Here is a 19,909-nt window from a genome sequence, read left to right as displayed (position 1 = left end):
AACAGTTCTGTCATCTTTCTTTGGAAAAATTCAGGTGCACTGGTAATCCCAAAAGGTAATCTAAGAAAGCAAAATCTGCCAAAACTGCTTCATTAAGTCTTTTAAGATCCATACAAATTTGTATTTTTCCACTTTTCTCTACAACCAGTACTGTTGGGACACACTGGCCTGTTGGCAATATCGAGAAAATCGCTGAGCCAATCTGTTCCATTCTCTTAAACTCAGTTTCCATTTTATGAAGTAAGGGGATAGGAATCCTGCAATGTGTAGGTACACTGCATGGTTCAGCATTGTCTCCGAAGGTTATTTGTACTGGATCTCAATTGAGTTCTTCCACTTTTCTCACTAGGCCCATCATGGCTGCCATGCTGCAGCTAAGAAGTTGTTGGTCTTTGATTCTTTGATCACATGCACTCTGAATGCAACGCTTTCATCTTTGTAAATTGTTTCTGTGGTGAACTGACCCATTCAATTCAGAATATCTCTGGGGCTAGTCAGAGCTGTAGGTGATTTCAGCTCTGGGAGGAGTTCAAGGTGATTGTAAGTCACTTCTGAGATGACAGTCCCCTCTGCTTCGTAGTCAATTTTAAAGTCAGTAGTCTTCCAATGAATATTCAGTTTCACTCTCAAGGCAAGATATGCACCATCACACATGATAGATCCCAGAAACAATGCTCTTGACTGTAATTCTAGTCAGCTCCATGACTACCTTAGTATTTTGCACATTTATTACATATTTCACCACACATGAGCTACGGAACTTTCCACATCATGTGCATTTAGTCTAAAAAGTTTTGTAGTTAGCTTGGGACTCCCTCAGAGCTCAGGACTATTATGGTAATAACTTTTAGCACTCATACGGTGTCTGTTTACAGTGTGTAAGCTAGTTTCAAATTGCTCCACTTTTTGTTCTTCTGTTTGACTAGTTCAGACTGTCACACTGTCTGGAGTGGCTCACAACTGTGAATGTCTTCCTCAGGGCAGTCAAAAGCAGGGCAGACACCCCAAACTTTGGTGTGTTCCGTAATTAGATTTCACCAAGTCAATAACACAGTAGTGGGCAACCTGCGGCCTGTCAGGGTAATCTGCCGGTGGGCCACAAGACAGTTTGTTTACGTTGACCACCCACAGACAGAGCTCCCTACAGGTCCCAGTGGCTGCAGCTTGCCGTTCCTGACGAATGGGAGCTGCGGGAAGTGGTGACTCAACCTATCTCCCTGGAGCTGAGCCGCCTGGGACTGATGCAGAAGCCTGGCCAGTCTTGGCCAGTTGGGGTGGGCAATATGAGGGGCTTGTCTGGGCCCCTCCAGGCAAGTGGGTCCTGATAGAGCCTGGGCGGGGCAGGCCCTGGCCTGGCTGAGCACGCCACTCCTGAGGGCCAGAGTGATTCCCCACCCTGGGACCAGCCCTAGCTGCACTGGCAGCTCAGCCCGGCAGACACAAGTTGCCTCCCAGTAGGGCCGAAAGGCAGGCTGTGTGGGAGTGGGTCTCTGGAAGGCCTGGGGTGGGTACTGCACTGTGAGGGGGCGGGGAAGAGCTCTGTGTGTTGAGGCACTAGGGAGTGGGTGTTCTGTGTGGGGTGCTGGAAGCTGTGGTGTTGTGCAAGGCACTGTGCATTTGTGGAAGGGTCTGGGGGGGCTTTGGCCATACTGAATTGGGGGTATGTATATTCTGGTATTGGGCAAGTGGCCTATGTGGCACCGCATGGGCCCACCCCTGAAGGGAAGGGAAGAGGTGGGCCACTGTGCATCTGGCAACTGCCGGTTTTTAAATAGTGCCCTGGCACTGGGCTGGGCACAGGGGGGGCTGCCCCTGCCATGCCACATGGCCCCTGGCTAGCCCCTTGCTCTGGGGACTGACCCACCCACACCATGCTCCATCGCTCCCATGGGGGGCTCACAAGTTTGGCGTCAGGCCCACAAAAGGTTAATGCAGCCCTGCTGGAAGCTGCAGGCAGCCATGCCTGTGGATAGTCATGTTAACAAACTCTCGCGACCCTCCACTGGATTACCCTGACAGGCCACAGGTTGCCCACCACTGCCTTAGACTCTCCAGTCTATCTTGCCACCCAAACTGGATTTATAAAGTGATAAATGGTCACTTACACAAAAATCACAAAATATTCAGGTTGCTTCGAGTCCCACAAGACCAGTCACTTACCCTAGATCAATTGGTACTCTAGGTTTCATACCAGAGAGACTTCTGTAGCCATCTTGTAATAAACTACCTAAAGATTTATTAACAAGGAAAAAGATATAAAAGGAGTTATTTAAAGGTTAAAGCAAGCAAACATATACCCAGAGTTTTCTAAATCCTAAGAGTGACAGAGTTGTACCGATCTGTCAATTCAAAATGTCTTTCAGGGCAGATCCAGGAGGCAGCCCCTGAGGTTCTCTGGCCTCTGTTTAGACTCTCTGGCCCTTCAGAGTTCAAACAGTCAAAAAGATGGAAAATTTTCCTGTGGCTTTGTTTTATTTCCCTCATTCAGTTTCCAAGCCCACAGGCTGAACTTCCTTGCAGGTAACATTTTCCTGGTGCATTAGGGTCATTAATTAATCCTTAGTATTGTGATATTCCTTAATGGCCCACCTAATTTTCCTTCTGGATGGTGCATGAGGTTGTGGCAATTCCCTTGCGTGCGTTCACAAGGTCAGAGCAAACATTTTAAACGTTATAAATTAACATATTGTCTGATAGCATGGAATTCTGGCATTACAAGTGAGATTAATGCATGCAGCAACTTACAAGCATTTCATAGAGTCTGAACACTAAATAGATTCTTATAGGACTAATACCTATTTTGAGCAAAACTAACATACAGGTGGAACTTGTCTGTTCTCCAGCTATCAGTCTGTCAGTTCTTAACAAAAGCTTGCAGTCTGGGCAAGAGCTGGCATCTGGCCAGCCAGCAGCACACAGACAACTTTGCTATCTGGATAGGTGTGAAGAGATTTTTAACTGTAGTTGCTATGAGAGGCTTTCGTCTGTTACCCAAATAACAATCCTGCATCTGATATTTTCATGTTTTGCAGTCCCAAAAATCACAGTGTTAGCCAAAGGATGTAGAGCTCTTATAAAAGAGCTCATATAAAGAGCTCTTATTTTCTTTTGGTTCTTGAATTCACTGGTAAAAACATGTTTTTTCATAAATCACATTTCTTGAGGTATAAAGTATGCATCAAACAGTCAGAGCCATTTCATAGTCCTCTTTGTGACTGTCTTCAGTAAAGGCAAAAGATTTAAAGATATGTATTGCTTGCTTCCCCACAGCATAAAATAAAGAAGATTCCTAAAAATCTCCAGTTTTCTAGTGCAGTTTTGTAGCAATGCAAAATTTTGTAAAATACTGCTTCCAATCTGTCCATTCTGAAGACATATCAAAGTTGAAGTTCCCTGAAGCACTGAAGGGCAGCATGTTTTAAAACTTGCAACCTTTGTTGCTTTGTTCCTTCTCTTTGCAACCTTCATTGCTGTTTTCCTTCTGTTTCTGCCTTCTTTGGCATCAGTTGGGCTACCTTGACTTCTGACACTGTATAATGTACTCCTTGTACATGTAGACTGCAGGACTGCTACTAGTAGGCTAGGCTTCTGTACCAGATATGGACTGGCTACAGAGCTTCCTTCTCAGATATACACCAGATGTGTTCACTATACGATCCTTTTAATGTGCAGCCACTGCTGAGAGGTATAGCTATTGTATGCTCAGGTACGGTATGACACACATCGCCACCTATTGGCTGAACCGTATGATACAGTTTAACGTTCTATTACATTTACTTACATGGTTTGAGGGTTTTAAAGAATCCCGTCAATTTAGAGGAAACAAAAAATCAAAATCGCAAATCAATAGCCTGTCAACAGCTGAGTAGAGGACGCTGATGGGTGCCGCATAGAGCACAGAAAAGTTCTCTTAACAACATTGTGTGTGTGTGTGTGTGTGAGAGACAGAGAAAGAGAGAGAATGTGTGCGAGCACAAATGCCCTCCCCCTATAGAGCCCTCAAAAGGATTCGTCAATTTGCCAAGATTAACAAAAACATTTAGATCCCAGTCCTTCAAGACAAAGGTGGATCCCCTTAGGCTAGATTAGACCCTAAATGTTTTGGTCCATCTAATCTGACTATTCATTTGTGATTGTTCTCGCCCTATGTAGATGTGTGATCTATAAAGTTCAGATTTTTATTTAATTAGGTTTTTCCTCAAGAAAACCTTTATTATTTAAAAATAATACTATTTTTTTAACAATTATATAACTTCTTAATAGCTTTCAAGGTATGTCAAATGTCACCCAAAATAATAGATTTAATAACTTAATATTTATGTAGACAAGCCTTAGACATTAAGGAGCGTGTACTGCTGCAATAGTGTATTGAATAATAAAAATGAACATTTAAAATTATATCAAAATAAAGTACCCAATCTTGAAGTTTAATAATCGTTATGATAAGGTCAGTATTTTTACATGTAGAAAAACAAAAATGTTTATGGTAAAGATATATTAACAAATTAATTCAAACGTATCACATTTGCGAAATTATCTCCATGTTTTAAACTGTTTGTACCCTTCTGAAATAAAGGAGGGATGAGGAAAGGTGAAAGGAAGCCCATTTTAATAGCATCAATATTGTGCATAAGAAGAAAAGAAAGCATCTTTTGATGAGGAACTAATACATGATACATACTCAGTGTCAGATTTTGCTGCCACTAACAAAATCTGACACGGAGGCATTTTCTGATGCCACATATAGCACATCAACTAGGTCTCCATGGCAGGAGGTGCAGCTGTCATTTTAAATCATGGCCCAAACCTGCTAGCTGTCCCAGTGCAAGGCAGAGGCTCCCATTGCAACAGTTACAGCACATCTACCCCTGAGAACAAGTAACAATTCAGACAGAAGTTGGGCTGGCATAATGCTTTGCAGATAAACTTATACATTTTTGGGTCTGCATCCAGAGTTAGCCCAGAACAGAGGAATAACAGCTTCCCCCTAAAGGGCTTCCCCCTAAAGCCCTCCGTGCTAGCTAGATCTAAGTCCATAAGTTGGAAGGAATTCAGAAAGAGGAATAAAAACGACTAGACCTAATTGTTACTTCCCCATTGAAGAACAGACAGTGGCGTTGGTGAATAAGGAAATAAGGTCCCATTTGACTGGCTATCCCAGCCTCTGGGCTGTACTCAGAAAGTTGGGGATGAATTACTCAACCTACATTTCATAATGACTAGATTATTACATAGCTGTGCTCGTGTTAGGAATAAATACCTATTTTATTGGTAAACATAATGTATTCTGACATACATCTTTGTCTACATACAGTAGGAATTGTAGCATAACATAATCCTATTAAGAAAGTGATTAGAGAATACTATGGGGGAAGAGCAGAGCCTGGAAATATTTGAAAACCTTGACTCCTCTTTCTTCATCACAGACACATTTATGCCTAATCAAAAACATTTGCTAGTAGACCATAAAAATGTGTTTATACCAAAGCTGAGAACAAAAGAAAGTGGAGGATGCTATGCTAAGAGACTACTATTGAAAACAGTTTATCTTAAATGTAAGCAAAAAGTTATATTTCTACCATGAGCCATGTTACTTGGGAACAAGATGAACTGTTTTTTTCCTTTTATGTTTTCCCTTGTAGCCAAAACTTCATTGCTAACTCTGATTTATATCTGAATTTGTCCTTGAGTACTTCACGTGTAGTGATCACTAGACCAAATTATGTTTAAAAAACTATTAATCTATGCTTTCTGGTTCTCACAGCAGAAGAACAGTATCATAAAGCTTGCCTAACACTAGGAAATATTGGAAGCTGTAGTGTAGAAAGGGCAAAAGTTCTCTTGCTATCACTGGTAGAGCTGCATTTTCTTGCTGTTGCCAGTGGAGATTTAGACCTGGTCTACATACAGAGGTTAACTAAAGATGTAATTTTATACTCAGTTAAACCAGTGCTATTGTGTGTTTGGATATTTATCGCCATTTAAACCTGGTTTATATCATTTACCTTGTGTTGGTAAGCATACTGAGGTGCAAGCCAAACCAAAAACTTGTTTTAAACCTACATAAGAGAGTCTCCACATATAGAAATTGCATTAGTTTAATCAATACAATGTAATTTAAACCAGGGCAATGTGTGTATTTAGACAGTCTCTTAGAGGGCCCAATTTTCCCAGTGGAAATGCTCTGGGAAGAAATACCAAGTATGTCTAGATTAGAATTGTGATCCTGTTGTAACTTCAGCTACTTGGCAATCGATTAACACCTTTCTAAATGCTAATTTAGAAACTCCACAATAAATTTATTCCAGGACACAAATATTTTTGTTAGTTACTCTAGGTTGGGATTGAAGAAGTCAATGGAGCTACTCCAATTACACCAGATGAAGATCTGGCCCTGTATCTCTAATACTGGGCCAGCTACCCTTACTCACTTCTCCATCCTATCCCTTGTTCACCTTCCACCAATATTTCCACCGTGCAGCAGCCAAAATGACCAATGTCATATCTATATAACATTTAGAAATGAAAAATCTGTTTTGTGCTGTTACTTTAAACACTGAAAACAACAGAAAGGTGAGCACAATGGCCTAGCGGAGAACGGAGGACACCACAAATGCCACATTGCTTCTCTCTGTTCCACAACAGTTTTCCATAGAGAACACACACTAATTTAGAGAATAAAGAGTCAGTGCGAAAGTCACATTTTTGTTTGAAAATGTTGTACTTATTATAGTTAAAAACATCTAAGATTACTATGACTGTCTGAAACAAGTTGGCAAAACAATGCAATGTTTACTTTGTACATAACATGCTATGAAATGTCAGTTTCACTATTTCCCCCAAACAAACAGTATGCAAGGAAGAAACCTGCATTATAATGGTTAGTCAAATAGGGAGCAAAAAAAAAAAAACCAACCAACCCCTGAAAGTGTTTTTAAAGGAATTATTTCAAAAATATTCACAACATGGTTTAAAGTTTGTTTTTTTTAATTTTCAACTTGGAGGTTTTGAAACTAACTAGTGTCCCTTTAGCAATACTATATATAAAGTCAAGTCTATATCAATGAATGACAGGTGCAAGCTGGACAAAACAGGGTTAAGTGAAGTTCTAGTAAACTCAATGAGATGTTACAATAAAATTAAGTAAAGAATAAGTTTCGCCTTCTGTTGTCAGCGCAAGATTAAAACCCTATATCACTCGCAGACTTCAATTGATTGAAACATCCTGACCAGAAGTGGTCTCATATTGGGGACCATATGGAGTGGAGGGAGGAAAGAAATAGGCTATCAAAAACAACTCAGATGTGTTTCATATGGTGCCTACCAATCTTACCAAATCGGTCACTTGTATAGCATTTCCTGAAAGGAATGTCCACATGGGTAAGGACTAGGGTGACCAGATAGCAAGTGTGAAAATCGGGACAGGGGGTGGGGGTAATAGGAGTCTATATAAGAAAAAGCCCCAAACATCAGGACATCTGGTCACCCTTGTAACGACATGAAACCCCAAGCTGAAATTATAACTGAAAATATCAAGGCTTTATTTTGCAACAGATATCTTACAAAGAAAATATTTACTTTTACTGATATTCATGGATGTGCAATGCATCAGAGTTTTTTTAATGGTGTCTCCTCATTTAGTCATTTGTTCCTGGTCTTCAACTCAGAGGTAAATAAAGATGCTAGCTTGAAATGCATGTATATTTAACACAGAGACAGATACTAAAATCTTCACGTTCAAGACCTTAAAATGGCTTCCAAATTTGTGAGTGCAGTTTTGCACTCACTATTAATTACTCACATAAAGTGGAGGTCAAGTTGAGGTGACTTTAAAAATTTGGTTCATAATATTAACTAACTCCATTAATCCTCACTTCTGGATGCTGCAGACTTGACATCACCTAGGAGCATCAGCTACAGTAATGTCATGGGCACTTCCTGAAGGAGAGTTCTCTGCTTCAGAGGCAGGGCTATCAACGAGAGGTGTTGAGTCATCCATTTCCATGCTATTTTGCTTCTCCAGTTCGTAATTTAGGTCAGAGTTCCCTTTGTCATTGACCTCTCCCTCCAACTTGTCTGCCAATTTGTCCTGGGCCTGAGCTGCTTCCTCAGAATCTTCCTTTTGGTGCAGAAAACTACAAATCATATTAGGTCTGCTGTATGAGAAATCTTTGTCTTTAATCTGTAACCACTCTACACCACCTGGTCAGAAAAAAAAAGAGGAGAGATTTTAACAGCAAGACGATATATTTTCTTAGTTTCACGAGTTTATTGTTTTGGCCTCAAAAAATAACTAGAAATATGCAACAAAGGTAATGTTATGTTTGAGGAAAACCATCATTATGTATGAGGTGGTGTATGCCGCAAGCTTCTGTTACAAAAAGACTTGATAGAAGGAAAGGAAACTGTCTGTGACCCGTTTTCCAAACTGGAGACAGCAAAATCCCTCCCAAATGTCCTTACTTCCTGCTGCTGTTTTCACTATGATCCTCATATGCTGAAGTGAGGAGAAAAATTCGTAGTTAAGACAAACAGCAGCTTAATTTTCACTGTCCTGAAGCAATACAGCATAAAACTCTGAGGGGTAGAAGGTTTGTTTGCTTGCTTATACTGGTTTATGTTTCCAGTATAACAATTTTTCTAAGAACTGAGGGAGGGTCTTCAGAATCCCCATCATATAGATGATTTCTAATCAGCCATTTTCATTTGTTTTGCATTTGAGAGCTACATATCAGAACTATTGTTCTCCTAGCTGAGCAGGGCCCCCAATAAACCCTTGGCTCCACTGCTTCTTCATATCAGCCAGTGTTTCCTATTAGATGACCCAATACCTGTCCACCTCCAACACACCAGCTACTACTGCTGACTCCTGAGTATTTTCGACTTACAAAGATATCAAGAATTGAAATATGGTCTCCCATGTGCTGTGTAAAACCACCAGCTAAGCCCATTATATTTTTAAAATTTGGTACTATATGAATTTTTATGGTACCTATTGCTGTCACAAATGGGACCACTCAATTACAGTACACTCCAAGAGATTAAAACCAACAGTACATCAAAGCAATGAGGGCTGCTTAATGGGGATGGTATTTCTCCCTTAATGGGGATGCCGTCTGTTGATTTACTGGCATTTGAGTTGTGTGTGTGTCTCTCATGCTGGTTCTGTTTGTTCATCTAACAGCTTTCCATTCTTCCACAACAGTGATACATAAAAATAAATGGTACAAAGTTGTAAAGGTCAACATTTCCTTGCCTAATCCAAAAGAATGACTGGGATGGGAATAACATTTTTCAAGAATATAGATCTTTATCTTTGGGCTGAGTCCCACCATACATTCAGGAGTTGAGGCCACTAGTTTTTATGGTTGTTGAAGGTTCCCTGAAAGTTAGGGCTGTGTCTTGGTTAACTATGTCTAAGTGTGTCTGGAATAACTAAAAACTATTCTTTAGCAGGATAATCCTTTTCCAATTCCTATTTATCTTAGAATTAGTGCATTTATGACGACAGAAAATCCCACTTGCACTATAAATACCGGGAGGGGGAAATCCTTTCAATTCAAAGGTTGGTTTTCCAATTATTTATAATACCAGCGAAATAGTGGATCACACAGACATTAGTTTACCATTCTTTGGTGTTTATTTTGTACTGTGCCAACACTGTTGTATCTAGGTGCCACACAGCACCTATGCAAGTTCCAAAACTGTTTCCATATGATTCAAGATGCTGAGAATATATTTTACTGATGCAGAATGAAGATTTGTTAATTTAAGTTTAGAATACCAAATAACTTTTGATGAAACATGGCATCTGAGAATGTCTAAGAATGACTACTAATGACAAGTAGTACAGCAGGTCTGTAGACCAGTTTATTAAAAACAAGTACTGCAAATACAGATTATTAATGGGACTCGTATTTCTTCCCTCATGTACGTATGCTCTTCAGAAGTCACACATTCTCAATACAGTAATCAAAATGTGTCAAGTGGCGAATGCATGAGTACTAAGTGTTTATCACGTGCAAGCACCGAATTGCTTGTGAGGAAGCTTGAGAATTCAATTAGAACATTTCCTACAGTGGCTTTGTTTTAATTAAACAACTATATTACACTAACTTTTAAAATGAATGATTTCTTAATAAATCAATAGGTAGTATTAGGTAGGGAGAGGAAATGTTACATCTTATGGGTAAAAGTCATCCCCCATCTGTGATCAGATCTTCACATCTAGATCGCTCACAAGATGATTTTTTAATACCATAAAATGTAATCTTCCAGCTAAATATGTATAAATTTAGCATAAAATGGCTCTTTATTCTTAACCCTGTGTATGAGCAATATAGCAGGAACAATTGGGAATAAGACATTGCTAAGGACAGTATTGCTGTAAATATCTAAATACAGAAACAGCATTGACTTCCGGCCTAAAGATAAAAGGCAAAATTTAATCTTATTGTGAAATGGTCCAACACCATTGAAGCAAGTGCACCAGAACTTAATTTGCCTACAGAATGCACATCAAAATGGAATGTAGTTTGGCCAAAATCACAGGAAGATTTACAAATAGCTATAATTAATTTTTAGTTCAGTTAATTTGTTTATATATCATCTGTTGTTTAAGAATGGAAAGCTTGTATCCTTTAATGCCCTGGATGCTTACTGGCACTAAATGATCAAACTAATTTCTGTCTCCAGCCTGGTATCAAAGATAAGATTTAGTCCTAGTATGATCTCACATCTTCCCACATATAAGACCAGGTGCACTAACCTACGCTCTCTTCTCCTTCCTTCTTTTCAGTCAGAAGCGTCCGTGTCATATTCAGCTTCTTCACCGTGTGGCACTTGTATTTCAGCTGTAGTTTTTGGTTTCCTTCTGCGTCCACTATAAATAAATTAATTGATTCATTTTAGTGAACATCCACATCATCTGAAACATGAAAATTACCTGAACCTTACAGCTTCAGCTCAGTTACAAGCCAGAACATACAAGATGTATCACTTACCATGCTCTGCATTTTCTTCAAACACCACACAGGTTCCAAGGGTATCTATGGAGAACAAAGGACATTTAGCTGAGAAATAACAGAGGTTATTTGCCAAGGGCCCAGTACTTCAAAAAGCTGAGTGCTGGATCAGTATCTCTCATGACTGGGTCCTGCATGTCACATTGAAAATGAGAGGTTTCATCCATATAATCTTCTCCTACCTTCATATTCCCCAGCAAAGACATATCTGTCCACTTGCAAAATGGGCCTCTCTGTGTCTATTCCCTATGAACAAGGATAGACAGAAATTACATTGAAGTCATGCTTCAGCTAGTCAAGGCAAGGCACCAAGACTAGAGAAAACAACTAGTAAACTGGTATGACAAGTACAGTAAAGCCAACATTATATACAGAATCCCTGAAATGGTATATGCAGTACAAGACAAAAAAGCAACATGGAATGCGAACTAGCAATAGTAAATCAAGTCTATTCTATCACACTGTTTATTTTTGTCACTATACTAATCTCATATGCAAAGGAAACTTTATTTTCAGTTTATAGACTCAAAATCTTCCTAAACTGTGAGATTTAGATGAAACAGATATACAGTATATCTCGGACAATTAGGTAAGCAAATGAGAAAGGTGTGCAGGAGAAAAAAAGGTTGCATAGTACACAAACACGTAAACAGCACGCAGACACATTACCAGTCCAACAGCAGTGACAGGAAACTATTATTTATATGCAACCAGCAGATCTCTGAAAATGAAGGGACACCGTCAACTTAACATCACGTAAATTTCTAAAAGTGAGTTAAAAGTGGTTTCCAGCACTAGTCCTGCTTCTGTTTCCTTCTACGAGTTTTTGTGGTTTTACAATCACTTTCCCCTATTTTTGAAGTGTTGTTTTCCTCTCATTTCTGTGAGTGTGTCTCACAATCAAGAGGGAAGTGACTATACAAACAAAATAGTGAACCTGACTAAACACAAAATGCTGTGAAATAAAGTAAACAAACAAATATTTTGGGGTGACAACTTCTTTCAATCATAGTAACTTTAGATGTTATATTAATTATACTTGGTACATGATTGTAAAACAAACACTATTTTTCAGTTGATGGTGTCCCACTGACTGAATCCTTTTAAAAAGTCTTTGACCTGGAAAAGGCTATAGCATGTAGAGGCAAGAGGCAGTTGCCAGAAGTCCAAAGGAGCATAAACTAACCTATATTCAATCTTCTATTTATTTACAGCTTTTAAAAAGTACTTTATGTAATTGCCTCAGGGAAAACAGTATTTTAACTCAAGAGTTTTATATTACTAAGTTTACTTGCATGGAAAACAAATTATTCTCTAAGGGACAAAACCTTTATCTAGTTTCCGGGCTGCATGCTGGGGGATTTGTGTGTGGACAAGAGGGTGGAAGAAATCCTTATTCTGGCTGCAGTTCAGTACAAAATCTATTTCATTGCCATTAATGCAACTTCAGGTTTACAATAACTTCTGTGGTTCCTGTGCATTCATTTTGAGAGTGTGTTTTTTTTGGGTTGGGGCCTGAGGAGGCATGGTTTGAAGGGGGAGGGCAGAAACAGCCAGAGGATCTACTGAGTATATGCCTTCCCAAAGCCCAGTTGCATCCAGGGATGCTGGAAGTCCCCACTGAACACAGCCTTGCAGCATAGAGGTCGTGACCCTTGCATGAGGTTCCAAAATCCTGTCCTCCCTTCTGCAACAGAACCTCATAAGTTGTGCTGGCTCTGAGCACTTCCAACTATACAGGGCATAGGGACAAGATTTATAATCTAACAGGTTATTGGCTCTTCCTGCTTATTCTTCATACAGAATCATAATCCTCAGTTTGTAGGAAACACCCCTTTCCTAAGCATCTCACACTAGCTAGTTTAGGGAGGTCCCCACCAAGTGTGCTGGTTTGTGTAGATCCCATTCAGATTATTAGGGTTGGAAAGGACCTCAACAGATCATCTAGTCCAACCCCCTGCTCAAAGCAGGACCCATCCCCAAATGGCCCCCTCAAGGATTGAACTCACAACCCTGGGTTTACCAGGCCAATGCTCAAACCACTGAGCTATCCCTCCCCCTATTCTTAGGCATCTCTCCCTCCATGAATTTTATAGGGAACCTACGTACCTAACCTGTACTTTGTGGATTCCACTGGGTGGCTACACATGCAAAGGTTAGGAGTTCAACCTCTAAATCCCTTTATGAGTCTGGGCATAAGTGACTCACAAGCCTTACCCACCTCTGAATTAGGCTCTTAAGTCACTTGGGTGTTTTTGGAAGTTTTACCCTAAATTTTGCATAAGAGGATATTCACAGGCCAGAGGGAACTTTTGATATGCATTCATATTGTCCACTAATGTTAATTGAGCTGTGCACAGACCACGGGCAGCTTATCGCCCATATAGTCTGCATATTTCTGCACTAAGGATTTGATCCAAAGCCCACTGAGTTCAATGAGGCCCTAAAATTTCTTCTAGTTCACGAAAATAAAAACTTGCCTCTTTGCTAATATGTTGAGTCAAACTCACCAAAATCTTGCATTTGTTTTCACATTTTTCTAGGAAGTCTGAATCAATAATTCCAGATAATTCCACCATGACCAGCTGCTCCTGCAAAATAAACGTATAAAGCTCATACATCATATATTTAGAACACTAAATAAATGAACTTTAACATGAACACAAATATGTCTATTACTTTGCTATTAAAACAGACCAGCCTCAAAACTAGGACTGTAGAATCAAAATTTGACCTATATTTTTTGTTTGCAAAACACCACAAAGACATTGCTATACCAGAGCAAAATAATATCCAACTAGTATACATTCTGTCCATGTCACCAAAACTGCAACTGAATTTGAAGGTTGTTTGTATTCGACCTCAGATAGTGTTCAGTTTGTATCTGGAAGAATAAAGACTGACAGCCCTTATAATTTTATGCTAGCTTGTATAACAGCACATATTATACTTATTCATATTTTTAATTAAATCTTACACTGCTTCAACATTATATACTGTAGCAGTGAATTTTATTGGTTAATTATAAAGTTTAATTTGTTTCCCTTCTATCTGTTTACAGTGTGTTGCCTTTCCATTTAATTTGTTCTTATAATTCCTTACTTTGAGGGGACAGGGAGTATAGGAGGAGAAAATGGTGTTGACTGATCCTGAAGATAAAAGATAGATGCCCAATTTTCATGATCAATCTTACAATAATGATCACTGAACACACAATTTAATTTTAAAAGTGTGGCAAAGGAAATATTGCAAGTTTGATTTTACAGCTTATGAGTAGCTATTAGACTTTTTTTTAAAGGTTAAGGTAAAATGATGTAACAGTATCAGTATTATTTTCAAAGTTCTTCCTCCAATATAATAAAGTATTTTTTCCAGTTTCAGTTGTCTACATGTAACAATCTGGCTTTGCCATCACAGTTCTCTACTATCACAAAAATAAACATCTCAAATAAAAACCAACTTTGTTATAACTGGAAGATTTTTAAAACATGACCCCATTGGAGAGGCAATGCAGTGTAATGGATAAAGTACCAAATGGACTTGGGAGACTTGAGTTCTGCTTCGCTCTCCACCACTAACTTTCTGTGACCTTGGGCAGTCATTTCGCCTCTCTGTACCTCGGTTTCCCCCTTCCACTCTTGGAGTATCTTGTGTAAGCTTTTTGGGGGAGGGACCATCTTGCACGTTTGTACAGTGCCTACCACAGTTGGGATCTCAGTTGTGCACTCTAGGTATTATCGTAATACAAATAACACCAGTTCCAGTATCCTGTGTGAAATGAACTGGTGTCAGTCCACTTCCTAGCTGACTGGTGTCCACATTATAAAAGCCTCTGTCATAACCTGCATTCTTCTAGGGCCTCAAAGGCTTGCTGCTCTATGCTATAAAATGTTACCATTTGTAAACATCAAAAGTATGCTTATAAAATTTGCAGATGACACCAAGCTGGGAGGGCTTGCAATCACTTTGGAGAATGGGCTAGGCTAGGATGAGAATTCAAAATTACCTTGACAAATTGCAGAATTAGTCTGAAATCAGTAAGATGAAATTAAATAAAGACAAGTGAAAAGTACTGCACTTAGGAACGAAAAATCAAATGCACAACTACAAAATGGGAAATAATAGTAGTACTGCTGAAAATGGTTTCGGGATTACAATGGATCACAAACTGAATGAGAGCCAACTACGTGTCGCAGTTGCAAAAAAGGCTAATATTCTGAGGTGTATTAACAGGAGTTTCACCTGAGAGGGACAGGAGATAACTGTCCCTTTCTACTTGGCACTAGTGACCTGGCCTCAGCTGGAGTATTGTATCCAGTTCTGGGCACCACACTTTAACAAAGATGTGGATAAACTGGAGAGAGTCAAGGTGAAAGCAACAACCATCTAAAAGGTTTAGAAAACTTGACCTATGAGGAAAGGTTAAAAAAACCTGAGCATGTTTACTCTAGAAAAAAGAAGGGTGGGGAATCCTGATAACAGTCTTCTAATATGCAAAGGGCGGTTACAAGAGGACAGTGATGGATTGTTCTCCATGTCCACTTAAGGTAAGGTAAGAAATAATGGGCTTAATCAGCAGCAAACGAGATGTAGGTTAGCTAGTAGGAAAAACTTTCTAATGACAAGACTAGTTAACTTCTAGAATAGGCTTTCAAAGGAGGCTGTGAAATCCCCATCAGCAGAGGCTTTTAAGAAAAGGTTAGATAAACATCTGTGAGGGAAGGTCTAGGTTTACTTGATCCTATCTCAGCACTGAGGCTGGACTAGATCATGGGTTCTCAACATTTTTCTTTCTGAGGCCCCCCTTGACATGCTATAAAACTTCACGGCCCAGCAGTGGCAGGGGAGGTCTCAGGGCACAGGCCTTGGGCATACGCGTAGTTTGACTTCTATTGGGGAACAGTGAGGGAGTGCCACCTCCACCACTTGACTCATCTCAGCAGGCCACCCAGCCTGTCTGGTTTGGGGGGGAGGGGAACAGACAACCAAAAACTATAATTCAAAGGTGTAGGGCTTAGCTCAAAAAGTTTGAAAACAGCTTAGGGTGCAGGGAGGGAGTAGCTAGGGGCTGTGTGCAGACAGTGTAGCTCAAGATGCAGGGAGGGTATAGCTGGTGCTGTGTGCACATAGGCATAGGTGCTGAGTCCATGGGTGCTCTGGGGCTGGAGCACCCACAGGGAAAAATTACTGGGTGCTCTGCACCCACCAGTAGCCAAGCTCCCCCCTCCAAGCTCCCTTCTCCACCCCCAACATGCAATGCATCCCCGCTCCTCTCCCTCCCTCCCAGCGCTTCCCGCCACCCTGCCGCCTAACATGCTTGACGTATTTAGGACTTTCCAGGAGGGAGGGGGAGGAGTGGGGACAGAGCATGCTCAGGGAAGAGGAGGAGGAGAAGAGACGGGGCAGGGGGCAGGAAGGGGGCAGGGACTTTGGGGTAGGGGTGAAATGGGGGCAGGGTGAGGGCAGTGCAGGGGCAGGGTCGAGCACCCACCGGGAAGAGGGGAAGTCAATGCCTATGCACACAGGGGGTGGCTAGGGGCTGGGTGCAGGGAGGGGATAGCTTAGGGTACAGAGAGAGGGCTGGCTGCAACTGTGTGTAGGCAGGGGGATAGCTCAGTGCAGGGAGAGGGGTGCTAGGGGCGGTGTGCAGACAGGGGGTAGCTCAGGGTGTAGTGAGAGGAGTATTAAGGTCTGTGCGCTGTGAGGACTCCCCTACGATCCCTGTTCCCGGAAAGGTCTGCCAGCCATGGAGCTAGGTCTCCCCACCTGGGTGGGCTCTTACCGGCTGCCTCTGCAGGAGCAAAAGGGGCTGGGAGCTGAGGAGCAGCTTCAACCTGGGGAATCAGAAGGAGAGGAGGGAATGCTGCCCCTGCCTGCTCCATGGCACCAGCGAGAGCAGCAGCAGCTGCCCCACACTGCGTGGCTCCAGCTTCCTGCCTCCGACCTGGCCAGGGAGGGGAGCTGCCCCAGGGCTGCTGTGCTCTTGTGCTGCAGGTTTTTTTGGGGGGAGGGGAATAATGCCTCCATGTCCCCAACTCTGCCCATGGGCTCAGGGCTTCTGCCGCACCGGGAGTACCAGGGCTCCGGGATTCAGCCCCACGCCTCCCAGCTTCAGCCCTGTGGGGGAAACCAATGAGACACCAGGGATCGGGGCTACAGCTGCAGGGCTCCACGGCTCCCTTGAAAGGGCTCACAGACCCCTGGTTGACAACCGCTGGACTAGATGACCTCTCGAGGTCCCTTCCAGCCCAACATTTCTATGAGTCTGTGCTAACAGACAAGGTAGCAGATCCATAGGTTATTCCTGAGGGCACTCTGCACCAAAAAAATAAAAATTCTGTGCATAATATTTTAAAATTCTGTAAGTTTTATTTGTTAATAAATAAATGCAGAGGCTCCAGCATGGCAGTGGGGAGCACAAGCCATTGGCTGCACGAAGCTGGAAGATCACCTGCAGCATCCACACTCCCAGGACATGGACTCAGCAGTGAGGCTACATCTGACCCTGACACAGCACAAGACCAGGTCTGCCCCAGAAACACGCTAGGGCCCTGCTCTTCTGTGCCAGGTGCACCAGTTGTGGGACAGGCAGGATCCAAGTGTGGAGGAGCTCAGCGTGAGGGGATCCAGGTGTGGGGTGAGAGGGTTGTGTGTGGGACAATCTGGGTGCAGGCAGCTCAGTGAGGGGTCCAGGTATGGGAGAATCTGGATGCACAGAGGCTCGTTTGGAGGTGGGGTGTTTCCAGGTGTAGGGGCAACAGGACTCTACAGGGGCTTTGAGGTGAAGGTGGCTGGGACTCAGTGAAGGGGTCTTGGTGGGGGGGGGGGTCTCAGGATGCTGGAGGTGTGGGGGTCTGGGTGCAGCTAGTTGGGAGTCAGTGGTGTGGGGGTCTGAATGTGGGGGTTCAGGGTGATGCCTGCACTCAACCCCCCACCCTGATGCCCTGCAGCTTAGTGGACAGTGGTCTAGGTGCAGATGTCCGGAGGCAAAGGGTCTGGGTCCAGGTGGACTCCAGATGTAGGGACTGAGGTTCACTGGGGTGGGGTTCGGGTATGGAGGGCTAAGGGAATTCTGGATGTACTACATGTGTCTGGATATGGGAGGTCTGGATGCACAGGGGTTGGGTGGATGGGCAAACAGCTCCCCATACAGTGGCCCCTCCCCCCACAGCTGAGGAGTGATGGGGGGAGGATGCTGAGCTTCTTACAGCTAGGGGAGGTTTCTGGGGGTGGGTCTGACATAGCCTCAGCCACTCCTTGCAGAAGAAGAGGAAGTCCCATCCTCTCCTGCCTCCAGCCCAGACAGGACTAGCAGCTGATCCTGGCTCAGGGTAGGAGCCACTGGCTGGGGTGTTCCCATGCCTGCAGTGCTTTACCTCTCTGCCAGCTGCTCCAGGTAACTGAAACAATGTCCCTGTGTTACTAGGGAGTGGCCTGGCTGCTCTTGCAGCTTCTCTTTCCCTGAAAGAAATCTGTGGGGAAAATTAATTCTGCACACATGCAGTGGCATAGAATTTCCCCAGAAGTAACAGGTAGTAGCAGTGAGTTTGCAGCAGGCTCAACCATGCCCAGCTTTGTACCAGCTAACCCAAGAGGGAAGAGGCAGAATGACATCAAAGCAATGTACTATCTCGCTATTCATTTCACACAGCAGCATGTCTGCGATCACCACATCTGCTCCCAGCAGCGTTCAGTCTCGATTCCAATACGCTCTGCAGGCCAGGCCAGAGAAAGCAAAGACTGAAGCGCGGGGAGCATGACTGCCGCCTTGCCCTAGGGTAGGGGCACAGCCGCAGGGCTGTGCGGGGAAGCAGGCAGCGCTGATGCCCAATCTGGTGTAAATATTGCGGGAAAATAGGAGTGAGGGCTCCCGCTCACCCTCTGTCATTGACATCTCACTGTCCCGCCGTGCCCAGCCTCGCTTCCCGCCTGGCCAAACACCCTCCGGGGCCAGCCCCGCCCGGGGCTCTGGTGCTGTACAAGGTGCAGCAAGGAGAGGAAGCGCCGGGGCCCGCAGCCTCGGGCTGCCCGACGTGAGCTCCCGGCAGCAGGGGCAGCCAAACACCGCCGCCACTCATCAGGCCAGGCAGCAGCGAGGAGCCTGAGCACAGACGCAGACACCTGATACCTGCGCCGTTGTTGGGGACTCGTACCCACCTCCTCCTCCTCCTCCTCAGCTCCCGCCACCGCCGCCATGTCCTGCACCCCGCCGCGAGCCAGAAGCTCAGCGCGCACCACGTGGCCCAGCCGCCGCCATCTTAGATGCGGGAAGGTCCCGCCCCCAAAGGCTCAGGTCTGATCCTCCGCGGCGGGAGGCTCGGAGCAGCGAAGTCCTGCTCCAGCCACTTGCGAGGGCAGGGAACGGGCTGCAGCTCGCAGGGCGGGGGAGGCGGTTTGCTGGAGGTTTCATCCGGCCCCAGGGTCGCCTGTGGGGAGAGTCCAAGCGTCTCCTAGCTTCTACTAGGCCGAACTGGCCCTGGGTAGCGCTTGGCAGTCCCGGGCGGCAGGAGAGGGGAGTTCTTGGCTGCCAAGCGAGCGGTGGTGGGAGGGAGGGAGTGCGGGGGGGCGTGAGCCGGCAGGTGAGAGGGCGGGGCGGTCAGCCGGCATCAGGGTGATGTGGCCCCAGGGCTTTCTCCGCAGCAGGGGTACAGCCGGAGACACAGGCTTACTGGGGGACTGGTCCTAGGCTGTGAGCTGCCTCCCGGAGGTCCAGGGGGCCATCCCAGACCTCAGCACACTTGTGCCCAGTGAGCTTACGTGATATGTCTGCAGGCCCACTGCTGCCCAGCCTTGTATCCCTAGTCATTTAGACACACAGCTCATGTCTCTTGAGAACTTCTAGTAGCCTCCTACCTCTGCTCCTGGCCAGGGGCCTTGCGAGCTGG

The 19,909-nt window shown here is 43.7% G+C and overlaps 1 protein-coding gene across 5 annotated transcripts; it reads right to left on the bottom strand.

Moving 5' to 3' along the window:
* Positions 1–7,517: 7,517 nt before the first annotated feature.
* GTF3C6 (general transcription factor IIIC subunit 6) lies at positions 7,518–19,520 on the bottom strand. 5 transcript variants are annotated; one of them, XM_032762513.2, is made up of 6 exons: positions 19,182–19,520; positions 13,535–13,615; positions 11,207–11,270; positions 11,004–11,048; positions 10,769–10,882; positions 7,518–8,202 (listed from the first exon to the last, which is right to left on the bottom strand). In XM_032762513.2, the coding sequence occupies exons 1-6, from the start codon at positions 19,218–19,220 to the stop codon at positions 7,898–7,900; spliced, it is 648 nt and encodes a 215-aa protein (XP_032618404.1). In that variant the 5' UTR covers positions 19,221–19,520; the 3' UTR covers positions 7,518–7,897. The 5 variants fall into 5 exon arrangements, with proteins under 5 accessions (XP_032618404.1, XP_032618420.1, XP_074919986.1 ...); XM_032762529.2 differs by having other exon boundaries at positions 19,260–19,520; XM_075063885.1 differs by having other exon boundaries at positions 13,535–13,609; positions 19,182–19,267.
* Between the last annotated feature and the right edge of the window lie 389 nt (positions 19,521–19,909).

The sequence above is a fragment of the Chelonoidis abingdonii genome, chromosome 3 (genome assembly GCF_003597395.2).
Source record: "Chelonoidis abingdonii isolate Lonesome George chromosome 3, CheloAbing_2.0, whole genome shotgun sequence".
Classification (NCBI taxonomy): Eukaryota; Metazoa; Chordata; order Testudines; family Testudinidae; genus Chelonoidis; species Chelonoidis abingdonii.
Note: the sequence above shows the minus strand (reverse complement) of the source record. Positions and strands in the feature narration are given on the sequence as shown.

What these genes read in the sequence shown, in the direction of transcription:
- GTF3C6 (XM_032762513.2), bottom strand. Translation starts at nt 19,220, where the DNA reads ATGGCGGCGGTGGCGGGAGCTGAGGAGGAGGAGGAGGAG. An exon ending in CTGAGGAGGAGGAGGAGGAG is followed by an intron (nt 13,616 to 19,181) that starts GTGGGTACGAGT and finishes TTTATTTTGCAG; the next exon opens with GAGCAGCTGGTCATGGTGGA. An exon ending in TGAAGAAAATGCAGAGCATG is followed by an intron (nt 10,883 to 11,003) that starts GTAAGTGATACA and finishes ATTTATTTATAG; the next exon opens with TGGACGCAGAAGGAAACCAA.